Source organism: Gymnogyps californianus, chromosome 2, assembly GCF_018139145.2.
Source record: "Gymnogyps californianus isolate 813 chromosome 2, ASM1813914v2, whole genome shotgun sequence".
NCBI lineage: Eukaryota > Metazoa > Chordata > Aves > Accipitriformes > Cathartidae > Gymnogyps > Gymnogyps californianus.
The window spans coordinates 37,115,215-37,129,188 of NC_059472.1; the positions used below are offsets into that span (position 1 = coordinate 37,115,215).

The following is a 13,974-nucleotide window of genomic DNA, read 5'->3' on the forward strand; positions in this document are numbered from 1 at the left end:
CTTGGCTGTGAGAACCACCTTCTTGTCCCACACCCAAATGGTGTTGGGGTGGGAGGAAGCTTCTTCCTGTAGGTTCTCTAAAGGGACCTCTGTGTCTCCACAGCCATTAAACATCAGAACTGCAAGTCTAGAAGAGTATCAGTCTGATCCCATGATATTGGGATCAATATAACATCATAATAAGTAATCTATACCATGTTGCTGTGTCCCCTTGCCTTGCTTTAGAAGAAGTCCCAGGTATACAGGCCATAAAAAGGCTATGGTAGTACAGACATTTAGGTCTCTGATCTGGACAGTCAGGGGACTAGGATTACACGGTGTCCCCGCTCTGTTCTTTAGGTATAGACTTAAAATAAGCTTTGGTTCCTTGTGTAAACTGTAAACAAATGACATTTTAGGCTCCTGCACATCGTGATATTCAGTACACATCTATTTCTTGAAAATGAATCATTCTTTTGAAGCTTTTTATTAGCTCATATAACACATTTCAACTTAAGAGAATCTAGTATCTCTAACTATAATTGGTTTTCTCTCTCCATTTTCCCTTTAGAAATCCGAAGCACAATCAACTTCAGTTTCAACCCATTTTATGCTTATCAAACCAGAAATAACTACACAAGTGTTGCAATAAGTGACTAATTGAATTCATAATTTATTCTAATCTTACAAACACCTTATTAAGCAAACTATAGAACTTCCTAAGCTTACTACAAGTTATTGTCAGTCTAAAAATTCTATGTAAACATCAAACACCTGTAGTATTACTGACAGTAAAATTCAAAAGCAGGATTCCATTATTTTAAGACTTTAAACACCAAATCCCTGTTCTTTGAATAACCAGTTAGAGCTTTGCTTAAACTCAGATCAACTAAAAGATTCTCACTGATGTTGCTGTCTTTTAGCATAGGACCACAAGATGAACTGAAATCAATTAACTCCATGAATGACATTAAACAGACCTGTGTTGTCTCTCTTGCTTCAGTGACTTTATGTATTGGCAGAAAGAAAAAAATACTGAATATGGGATTTGTTATACTTTTACACAGGTGTTCAGTGACAAGCATAATGCATGAAAACATTGCTTCAAAATTAGTAGTAGATTTCAAGTTTGTGGCTTCACCGTAGACAATAGTCCTGCAGATCAAGGAATCTGATAAAAAATACTGTTGACAGTATCTGCAATAACATTGTAGTTCAAATTTCAGTGAAATGCCATAAAAAAATAAAAAATACTTTTTGAGGTTATTTCTCACCTTAGCTGTTTTGTAAAAATAATTACTCCAATTGATTTACCAATCCTGGCATTATTTGTATACTACATTTGCATTAAAATTATCAGCATTTACTTACTTAATTGTTTGAAGCACTGAATAACAATTCATATATTGCACTAAAAGCAAAAAAGATAAAGATTTAAGGAGACTTACTAGAGTTAGAGCAAGCTAATCACTGTAGCCTGAAGATAAAAACAGAAATTATCCATAATTGCCCATTTTTAAAAGAGAAATTCCTTTTCACAGCCTTGGTGGTTTCTCTGCTGCTCTTTTTCCCCCACCCTTTCCACTAGACTTCAATATTTATTACACATTCTCAAGATTAGATCCTGCACATGGATCCTTCCAGGTAAACTCCACATAACCAACTACAGTAAAGAAGTAACAAAATATATATGTTAAAAGGGAAGAGTGAGAGAAAGGAGAAGTTACTGCAAATACGACCTCCTGAAGGAAACAATGTGCCTTTATGTAAGTCCACAGAAGACCAATAGTTGTCTGAAGAGCAACCATAATGCTCTCTGTTGAGCTCTACAGGTTTTACAGTCTTTACCACTTACAGTACACTTATGCAGTAGCATAAGAATCGCAGCCAGATACCATCACTTACAAGCTGTACCCTCTGTGACAACTATGGTCGCTTCTCAGTGCTATGCTAAGGCCTTTGTGCACAACAAAGACTAATTACGAAGCAAAGAACACAAGAGACATGGGGCAAGTGTGAAAGACATTCTGGAGTCTGCAATTATGGTCTAAAACACCCATGGGGAGAACAGAATCAGCTGTAAGTGAAAGGCAATATACGATGGGAGAACAGTTGCAAGAGATCTAACTGTACACTGATCAACCTATCTGAGGAGCAGAAGAGAAGCCTTTATCTAAAAGAAATGAGAACTATGTCCCTGGACATGCCAGAGGGAGTAGAAGAAACCTTCCATCATGTCAATACAACCTCTCAGTCTTCAAAAAGACAGTAGTGACTTGAAAAAAAAATATCTTTAAGGGATGTCCTGGGTTTGGCTGGGATGGAGTTAATTTTCTTTATAGCAGCCCACATGGTGCTGTGTTTTAGATCTGTGACTAAAACAGCGTTGATAACACACCAATCTTTTAGCTATTGCCGAACAGTGCTTGCACATTCAAGGCTTTCTGTTTCTCACTCTGCCCCACAGCGGGTGGGCAAGAGGCTGGGAGGGGAGACAGCCGGGACAGCTGACCTGAATTGACCAAAGGGATATTCCAGGCCATATAATGTCATAGTCAACAATAAAAACTGAGGGGTGTTTTTTTCCAAAGTAGCTGTTGCTTGGGGACTGGCTAGGCATTGGTCTGCTTGTGGGAGGTGGTGAGTGATTGCTTTGGCATCACTTGTTTTAGGTTTTGGGGTTTTCTTTCTTTTTTCTTTCTTTCTTCTTCTTCTTCCTTTCAATTATTAAACTATCTTTATCTCAACCCATGAGCTTTCTTGCTTTTGCTCTTCCTATTCTCTCCTGCCCACCACTGTGGGGCAGTGAATGAGTGAGGGGCTCTGTGGTCCTTAGCTGCTTGCTGCGCTCAACTGACAAAGAGGGAAAAAACATCTTTTGGAACTTCTGCCTGCAACTGTTCATTGTCTATCCAAATTCTAAATCTTTCAGGAGTTTCAAAGTATCTGGTAATCAAGATTATCAGAAGTTGTCTACCATACAGATAGAAGAAGATTGAAGATAAATGGAAGATAAACAGAAGACTGAAGATCAGACCTTTTAGAAATTGTGATAACAGTAAATTGCATTTATTGATATTTTTCCTAGAATCAAATAGTTCTATTCAAATGGGGATGAACTGTATTTTCCACATCAGACTCTAAAGAAAAAGCCACTGAATGTCAAATACCTATCACTCAGAAAGTCAATTACATCTCACAAAAGTAAAACTTAAGATATTTCGTTCATACTAGCCATATCATTCACAGAGCAGTAACATCGTGACTGTTCATATGCTAAGCCTGGTCCATATAATACAATCCTTCTTTTTCTCCAATAACAACCATCAAGGAGCACAAAAGTATGTAAATGCTTTACACACTTTGAGAGGTAATGCAAGTAAAAAAAAGCAATAAACCAGTGCTTTTTTTCTTTCTCTTAGATACAGAGCATGCCGCCTCTTTCCAGCTGTTGAAATTTGAAGGAAACAGAAAACTTCATAGAAATAGCTTCATAAAAGCTATGACCACCACTCTGTAAGACATTAGAAATGGAAGCATTTAGACCTATGGCAATTTCCAAAGAAGCTACATCTAAGTATTTATCCACACAGTAACTTTTTTTCACAAATTTCACTAGGAGGGCGGCAGTGATGCATAGTCAAGTCATGCATACAAAGACATTTCACTTGACTTTTGAAGACATACTATAAGATGAACAACTTTGCAATTTTTTATAAGAGAAAAATAATGCTGGATCATACCTTGCTAAGTATTTTCTTGGCATCTGAGAACATCAATGTTTATTATTGCATTGAGTGTAAAGAATCAGCATTCAGTGATAAGAACATGAGACAAATAACACTTCCATTATCACTTTCCCGTGAGTTGGGCTAAAGCAGTGATCACTATCTCTGACTAGACAGAGAACTTATCTTCTTCCAGTGGCATGAAAATACTGTTCTACACTGACTTTCCTGGTTGCTGGTAATTTGAACCTGAGGACCCTCGTACAACAAGGAATTCATGATCCACACAACAATTGGGCTGAGCAGGTGCAGGTCTGTGCTGTGCTATGCTGTGCTGCACATATCACTTGGCCGCAGGATAAAGTTAGCCCACTAATCATAAGGGAGAAGACTGTAGGCAGCTCCCCACTGGCATTTGGCAACTACACCACCTGCATGGTCTTACCTTAAAAGTAAACCACCATGTTGTCATGTGAACATCTTTTTGCTTGACAGTAGAAATGCTGAATGAAATCCTTTACTTATACAGAAAACTAAACTAAACCATTTACTTCTAAGAGCTCTAGGGTCTGTAATGCTGGTGAACCTTAGCATGGCAGGATCTGTGCAGCGTACCATGTCATGACTGAAGCTCTGTCCAATGTCGTGCAACTTACAGTTCCCAGCATCTGAAGGGATGTAAGATTATCTATGCTACCTCCTTTTTCCACCTCAAAAAGGTATTTAAATCCACACATGGAGTCCGAGTGCCCTTCTAATGGAGATCTAGCACACACTTGCACCAGTGCATTACATCTGCCACTGAAAATTTTGCAATGTATAGTACAGCCAGTCTGTACATGCAGAAGAGGCCTACTGTCTCCCAGTGGTGTCAACTTCTGTGCATGCACTACACAGGAGATGCTCACTGGTAATGTTGCTGATTTCCCAATAGCTTCCAAAAAAGAAGAGTCAGCAAAAGGGGACATGGTGAGCAATTCACACAGCTTTCTCCCACACAATTGTTCTACTTAAACCCCAACAAAACAGGCTGCAGGCCAGAAAACTGTTCTGAAGATGTAGTGCAACTCACATACCATATTTCCCAGGGCCTTGTGGCCTCTCTTCTGGCAAATGATGTATTCTAGTCACATAATGGAGGAGAAGTTTTTGTCCAGCTGGGAGAGACAACAAAGAGGAACAACCTGCTGCTAATATTAGAATAATTTATCAGGTCTAGAGTCTGTTTCCTGCATGTTGCCAAAGACATGGAAACAGGGAAATCAGGAATGTCTGTTGAACCAGAGGAAACGTACTGAAAGCACTGCAGATTGGACACCCTTTCATTAAAGCACTCAGAGACTTATTAGAAAAGCAGTATAGACTATATAAGGGGTAGACTACCAGACACTGAGTTACTGTCTCATCCTACAGGCAATCTCTCCACTAAATTCTGTTTATCTCCTCTTGTTATAAAATGTAAATATATCACCGGCCAATCTTTCAGGGGTGTTACAATGATTAAGTAATTAACATTTGGAAAGCTCTTGAGGAAAAAAGAAATTTTAAAGATTAGAAGAAGAGTTCTTAAAGCAAACAGAAGACATCAAGTATCTCCCAAAGCAATAATTTAAAAGTATATTACTACTTAAAGTGCATTTCTATTTTTAAAGATTCTGGTTTGTTACTGCATAGCAAGAATTACACATAATAAACATGAGGCAGACAATCACTGAACTTTCACATAACATTTCTACATGGAGCAAAAAAACCACTATTACTGTGAAACCAGCTCTGAAGAAAAGAAGAGATGGTTTTACAAGTCCTGATGCTGCAAACACTTAAATTTAGCTCAGATATATGATTATTTGCATTGAAATCATGGAGGCTTTTCAGAATCATAGACTGGCATATGCGTCAATTGCAGGAAATGGACTTCAATTATCACCACTTCTAACTTCAACCACACCTCTGTGAGCTTCCTGGGTACACTTATCTTTGGAGTGGTCCTTCATAGTCAACTATTACATAGCATGTATTAACATATAGTAACACTTTTAATATTGTGAGCATGCATAAAGATTGGACAACAACAAGAAAAGAGGTGATTGAGCATGATGACTAAGTATCATAGAATCAAAGAATCATTTAGGTTGGAAAAGACCCGTAAGATCATTGAGTCCAACCATTAACCTAACACTGCCACATCCACCACTAAACCATGTCCCTAAGCACCACATCATACAAGTCTTTTAAATACCTCCAGGGGTGGTGACTCAACCACTTCCCTGGGCAGCCTGTTCCAATGCTTGATAACCCTTTCCATGAAGAAATTTTTCCTAATATCCAATTAAACCTCCCTTGGTGCAACTTGAGGCCATTTCCTCTCGTCCTATCACTTGCTACCTGGGAGAAGAGACGAACACCCACCTCGCTCCAACCTCCTTTCAAGTAGTTGTAGAGAGCGATAAGGTCTCCCCTGAGCCTCCTTTTCTCCAGACTAAACAACCCCAGTTCCCTCAACCACTCCTCATAGGACTTGCTCTCTATAAAACAATACAGAATTTCTTTCTCATCTTCCTTACTTGTAAAAAGCTCAAGAATGTATATGTAAGTCCAAGTGTGCTATAAAAAACCTAATGCTTTTACTATGTGTATGTTTATGCATAGCAATACATTTAAACAAAGATATATTCTTACACTTAATCAAACAATTGATTTTTTTAAAACCAAATGAGTCATGCTTTGGTGACTGTTCAATCAATATTCCCAGCAATTTCAGGGAAAATACAGTTCAGTGTTCTCCAATGGACACCAGTGAGACACTGAGGGAATAACATGATTTCAAAGTCTCAGTGGACTTCAGCCAAATGTGAAAGACAGCTTAAGCCCCAACGTCATGGAATTCCAAAAGGACTGCGGAGTTTCACAAACAACTACTTCAGCTTCCGATTAGATTTACAAAACACAGTACTTGGCATTATGATGTATACAAAATGAGCCCCTTGGTATCATTTTCAGTCACAGAACTCAATTGCATTACCCTTTTACATTTACAAATACATGTGATTTTACAGTTACAGTTGTCAGCTTTTTAAAGTCAAGAATATCCTTTCCACTATGATGCTTTCTGCCAGTAATCTATTTCAGCCACCTGCATAACTGAACACACTTAGAAAGTTACCAGTATGTTAACAGCCCTCCTATGCATTTTATGTTATACATAAAGAGTGATAACGGAAATCAGAACGTAGCCCCATGTCCTGGTTTCGGCTGGGACAGAGAACTCTCTTCTTAGTAGCTGATACAGTGCTGTGTTTTGGATTTAGTGTGAGAATGATGTTGATAACACGCTGATGTTTTAGTTGTTGCTAAGTAGCGCTTATCTTAAGCCAAGGGCTTTTCAGTTTCCCATGCTCTGCCAGCAAGCAGGTGTGCAAGGAGCTGGGAGGGAGCAGAGCCGGGCAGCTGACCTGAACTAGCCAAAGGGGTATTCCATACCACGGAACGTCATGCCCAGTATATAAACAGGGGGGAGTTGGCCGGGAGGCGCGGATCGCGGCTCGGGAACTAACTGGGCATTGGTCAGCGGGTGGTGAGCAATTGCATTGTGCATCACTGGTTTTTTTCTTTCCCCCCCTCCTTCCTTTTTTTGTTATATTCCTTTTCATTACTATTATTATTATATTTCATTATTACTATTGTTAGTATTACATTTTACTTTAGTTATTAAACTGTTCTTATCTCAACCCACGAGTTTTACTTTTTTTTCCTTTGCTTTCCTCCTCCTCACCCCACTGGGAGGGGGAGGGGAAAGCGGCTGCGTGGTGCTGAGTTGCTGACTGGGGTTAAACCATGACACCCCATAATATTCTTTTTCATCTTTGCACATAAATTTCTTTCGAAATGGATTCTTCAGAAGTATAATAGCTTAATTGTTTCTTCTATTTGGAATGTTTCATTCTAACTAAACCTTCATTGACAATTCTGATATGAGTACTAGGAGGGGGTTTTTTAAAAGAAAATATACCAACACTCAGTTTCAGGCTTTTAATACCTAAATAAATCAACCAAACTCTGAAAAAGATTCTATTGAACACACATAATGATGGAAGTTTGTGTTCTGCAAAAACCTGCATTATAAGTAGGGTGCGCATTAAAATCATCTGCTATAAATAGTAGAATTTGTTTTCCCAGAATCCAGACTTAGGAGCGTGGGGTTTTGTAATTTTTTAAGAAAGGGCTGAAAAAGCAACAAATACTGAACTCTAAAGGGAACAAGTCAAATAGCTATATGCAACAATGCCCTGCAATTCAGTGATGGCAGAAAGTCATGATTTGAAATTAGTTATACTGCATATAAGCAGTGTAAAAAGCATCAAAGCAGTTAATGGATTAATGCAGTACATAATAAAAAAATTCAATTCCAGTATCATACAGTTACTGATCTGGAAAATATAGCAATGAAAAATACCTATGTTTGCTGATAGAAACTCAAGTTCTTTATATTACCTTCAAAAGAAAATAAAACACCCTTCCTGTGTAACACTTTGTCATATCCTCAAGTTTTGAGCAGTTCTGCGGGATGTAACCTAACTGTTATATCAAATATAAAACACATACTGTCAGCAAATTGTAAAATGAGAATTAAAATAAAAGCCAGTCTTTCAGAAGCACAGCACTTTCAAGACCAAGATTTGCATATTGAACTTCCTATCAGTGGTAGTTACTATAGTATTGCTATATTATAATCACTATAACCATGGCTACTCATCAAATATGCCATGATTTTGCTTCAGAATCTCAGAAATACTTATATAACAGCCTACCCAAACCAGAGGTCCTGCTTGTGACCTTTCCTAGTTTTAAGCTGATTTTGTATAAACTTTGCCAGTTTCAATGAAATGCATGATAGAAAAATGTTCCAGGTTTTGCATGACACAAAACCAGAATGGATTCTTACAATAGAGTCCTTATTAAAAAAAAAAACAAAACACTTGTTTTTACACAGATAATATTCTGCCCAAAGGTCAAGACACTAGAAAATAAAATTTCCTTTATACTGCCTTTCTGGTTCTAGATACCTTCAGGGATTCAGGTGTCTGAAAGGAAAGACCTACACATCTATTGGATACCTTTTCCTCACTATCTCCACAGAAGTTATCACATACAGAATAGAATCTTTTGTTATGTAATGAGGCCAATAACATCACACACACACACTCTTACCTACTGTACCTTCCAGATGCCACAGAATCCTAGAGGAGTGTCTGTGGTTTATGCCAGCACAAGATACCCATTCAGCTTTCTTTTTATGTCACTTTGATAAAGTTGGAAAGATCCGTAAATTGCAGGAGGAAATAAGGAGGTAACGCAGCTACAGACTAATTATGGCCTTCCCTGGAATCCATGGATTAGTTCTGGAAATACCAACTGATTCCATGAAGACTGCAACCCACAGTCACAAACACTGTGACTTCCTTCAAACACAAAGAACTAACTGACCCATTGTGACACCTGAGTTACCCAGCCCACTATCTCTACTTTCTTGTAAAAACAAATGCATGCATCAAACTTAAAACTACTGAAAAAAAGAAAGTATGTATTAATTCACAATTATTTAAGCATAACGAAAAACTTTTTTACCCTGAGCATGGTCAAACACTGGAACAGGTTGCCCAGAGATGTTGTAGTCTCTCCATCTTTGGAGAGAGTCAAAACCCAGCTGAACAATGTTCAGAGCAACCTGCTCTAGCTGATTGTTTTGAGCAAGGGGTTGGACTAGATATCTCGAGCAGTCCCCTCCAACCTCAACTATTCTGTGATTCTATGAAGACTGTAGTAAGGAAGCAACAGAAATATAACAGAAACAGAGTAGAGCACCATGTGTTTTTCTGATCTTTAGATTAAGGTCCAACTTGAAACAAATAATTTGTGATAGAATTCATAAATGTAAGAATGCTGAGCTATCCTGAAATTGCATATTTCCTATGCTTTGATCCCACAAATTTCTATATAGCAAAAACTGGGAGGAAAAAAAAAATTAAATCCGTGACGACCTTTTAAGCACCTTACATTGAAGCTTTAAAAAATGGCAAAAAAGAGACTATTAATTAACTTTCTTCAACAATTTCCCTCCTTTCACAACCAGTAATTCTAGGAAAGGGAGGAAGCAATGAGCATAGAGCCTTGTAGAGCGCAATTTAACATACAATAGTCTACTGGAAAATTAGAATCAAATCCTCTGAAGAGGTTACAAATTCACATTGCGTAAGCTATTTGTAGCTAGTAAGTCTCAAATAAAACCCACTGAAGTTAGAACTGTGATATAGCTAAGAAAAAGAAGAACCAAATGAAAGCCAGTGAAGCTGATTATGCTCCTTGTACATAAATACATTCTCCAAGTAGAACCTGCAAGTGGTTTATGTAGGAAATCAAATTAATTACTTTAAGCACCTTAAGCATTTGATGTTTCATGGGATTTTGATGCAGCTGGCAGTTTATTCACACACATATACGGTCTTCATTACATTCACTCCTGAAAGTTGCAAGTTAAACCCTATGAACCTGCACACAGCTGCTGGATACTTCAGCTTCAAACAGAGGGAGCAGTTTCAAACTAATCTATGTTTGATCGGATATTACACTTTTTAGACTAATCTATAATAAAAAAAGTATCAGAAAATACACATAATTTTTTGCAGTTACCCAGCAGTTCCATTGCATCATCTTCATTATCAATATCTTCTTCGGTTACAGATGGAGCTGTGCTTTGAGCAGAATCAAAGGAGTCCTGAGAAAGCATGGCAGCCAGCAGTTTCTTATGTTGTTGCTGTTGCTGTTTCAGTCCTTTGGTCTTTGGCTCCATTTTTAAGCTGAGGGAGGAAAGCACAACTTTCTCTTACTGGTGCTCTCTACAAAATATGTCACACGTTTGTCAAATTACTGTAGCCCATGATGTCCTCCAGATCTGAAGGTTAATGCCATCAGATCACACATAAACCAGCTGGTTATCACTCACTCCCTGATCATTGGATGTTATAAGTCAGTTTGTGTTTTCAGTTCCTATCTAAAGTTTTGACTGAATGATGATGGGAAATTTCCCATTGACTTTATGGGCATTAATCAAGTCTAAATAAGCTACATATACAGAACAACAGGATGTCAATTACTAATCAGTATTGCTAAGGCATTGATCGCACAGCAACAAAGCTGACAACAAAGAACTGCTCCCTTGAGTGGTTATATTATCACGACCCCACAGGATTAAGGACTACATAGTTATAACAATGCTCATGGTTTGTTGACTTGTGTCCCTAACCTAAGTAACAGACAACTGGAACTGTACAGAAGTTAGCAGAAGTGTCTAAGGCAGGACTTGCTGCAATTAGCAATTTCTGATTCCTTACAATATCAAGATTAAGACAACAGGCCAGAAGTTTGGTGCCCGACATGAGGGTGTCAGCAACACCTCAGACTGTCTTACAGTCTGTTGCAGGAAGGCAGATCTGTTGCAAATGTATGAAATTTAGTATAATCAATGATAGTTCATTTCCCACTGCAAAGATAAACACTAATAAGACAAAGTGGACCTTGGAGATGAAGAACGGGCTTTGAGTTTAGGACATCAGAATATGGATGGGGCCTCTGCAAGCTCTAGTTCATTTCGGGCTCTAAGAAACACGAGTATCATATTAAAAATCACTCAAGTTCCCCACTGTGTACATACATTATCCCTTGAGGAAGTTTCCCAAGAGCCTTGCTTCTTCTCAGAATTTCTCCAGGCAATTTTTCGTATAGAAAAGTACTAAAAATTACTTGGAAATGAGTTTAATCCTATTTTCATGGTGTTCAAATTTCTGAAAGCTTGGTACCAGCAGGATTGCCATCAGCACTTTTATATGGTCCCTTATCACATATTAATACCTTGCCTTGCTCCCTTACAGCAGCAACAGAGAGTAGTACAAAACCAGTGACAAATACAATCTTTCCTCTGTAGCAATCCAGAATGTTAAGGGCAAAAAGGTGACCCTTCATCAGTTTGACACGACATCACTAATACAGCTACCTCAGACTGGCTAGATATCTTTCCCAGTCAAAGTAGTAGTGAAACCTGTCTTTTCAGTTACTCAAAATTAATTCCCCTTCTTTTTTTAAGTAACTGCACCTGGCTTTCAGATATACAACATGTGTGCTTCTGTTGCTTATCATCACCAGAATGTATGTTTTTAAGGAGGAAATAGTGGTTCTTTCCCACTGTCCACTACTGAATGAAGCAAAAAGTGAGGTTTGTGGTTGCAAAGACAGAAAAAGCAGACAACTCACAGATTCCCAAATATCATGTACTACGTGTACTCACTATGATCTGCTTTATGCTGAAAAGACCAATATTGAAAATGGGCGTGTTATCAACAGACCAGTGGTCTACAGGAATATGCTGTTCTCTGCAGCCTATTCAGTCCCCTATAGAATGCTATGAATGTGTAAGGAAGGACCCAGGGCTTCCCCTTCCACCAAACAGGAAAAAAACTTGTATGCTATGGTCTGTAAAAAAAACACAGAGAGAGGGAGTCGCATGACACTGATGGCAATTACTCTACCAGTGATCTGTCAATGCCTAATCCTCTGGATATTTATATAGTATTTCATTTATGTAGCATTTCCTTATGTTTAGTGATAGGTAAAAGAAAACATATTACCTGGAAATAATGGGACAACTACAATTTTCACTTTCCTGTTCTTATGCTGTCACTGAAGATGAGGATTAGTTTTGAGAGTTTGCTGGCTTATCACATAAATCCTGATAATTAGTGATCAATAAACTATCACTTTTTATTAAAAGTGTTGCTAAATCAAATTTAACAAGATATAATTGGAAACATTTAATGTGAATTTCAAATTGCTCCCTCTTTCAGTTGCCAGGTAAAAATGTAACTAATTGAATTATTTTAGGCTACATTAAGTATGAAGTAGGCGAATGAAATACAGATGAGGTAGCCAAAAAATCTTTACAACTGATAACAACTTCACTATTTTGAGTTTCATTTAATCTCATAAAATCCATATTATTCCCACTACTTTTGTATGTACTAGGTATATGCTACATTAAAACAAAATTATCATTACCTATTACTTGTCTCATGCATTTGGTGTATAGTCAATTCCAAATTCTGTTAATAGTACTTTAATTCCCAGTAACATTGAATCAAACCTTGAAGAAACTGCCTGTTATTAGTGAACTATTATTAAACATTCAGATTAACCTTGATCAATACCGGTCTTTTAAAATTCCATATATAGGTGGCATCAATTTTAGTATCACCACTGTCTTGAAGTTCTGCAATTTTATGATTATTTTACAAGACGGCAAACATGCTTTTTATAAATGCCTTACAAAAGCTGATGAAATGCTAATGAAGCAAAGAATTATCCCAGACATAAAATCAGCCATCCAAATGTAAATCCATACGCTGCATGTAATTTAGTAGTTATTCATTTCCACTGAAAATCAGTATTCCCACTTAATGGCACATATTTTTCAACAGGACTTCAGCACTTACTGCACCTGAAAACTAAAGATATCAGTGTCCCATGAATCTTTCCTGGCATCAAGTACCCCATATTCTCCTTATTTCATATGCCAGGCAATGTGATTTTGTCATGATACTCAACAAGACTTCTCAAATACTATTCTCAAAGCCTTTAATCACACTTTTTTAATTACAGCATTAGCTGTGAGGTTTCTCACAGCTTGTACCACCCTCTACAAAGAGAAAAATACACTGCTTTGAATCATCTTTGTTACTCAGAACTAAACCTCTTTGCTCCCTTCTAGGGATTAGACAGAGATGCTTATTTCTGTTCCTTCCTATTGAGAGAAGGGATACAATATCCTCAATTTGCTCTGCAACATGGAACAGATCTTTATTCAGTGTCTTTATTGGACTGCTGAATAAGGAAAAAGAAACCCAGGCCCTCACAATCAAGCTGCAGTGCCAGCTGCTGACTCCGTTACTTTCCCAGGAACTGCACTGGAGAGACCCAGTGTCTGAGTTCTGTTGGTTCCAGTCCAACTGAGGGATCATTACTACATGCTGCTACTTCTTTGAAATAGTAGTACTCGCAGCTTCCCCCACAATAATCTAATTAAAAGAAGAAAGAAGTACTCATGGATAACAAACATTCCCAACATGTGAGGAAAGTTAATGAATGCAGCCTTTAAGAGTACAGCAAGTGACAGACTAGTTTCCTTGCGACAGGGAGGTGAATTCCAATGTAGAAGGCACAT

The 13,974-nt window shown here is 37.9% G+C and overlaps 1 protein-coding gene across 1 annotated transcript in view; it reads right to left on the reverse strand.

The window, feature by feature from the left end:
- The window catches only part of C2H8orf34 (chromosome 2 C8orf34 homolog), a 163,745-nt gene that overhangs the window by 84,843 nt on the left and 64,928 nt on the right, over positions 1–13,974 (reverse strand). Inside the window, exon 7 of the mRNA XM_050892351.1 lies at positions 10,395–10,561. Within this exon, the coding sequence (XP_050748308.1) occupies positions 10,395–10,561 (167 nt within the window). The remainder of the gene's footprint in view (positions 1–10,394; positions 10,562–13,974) is intronic.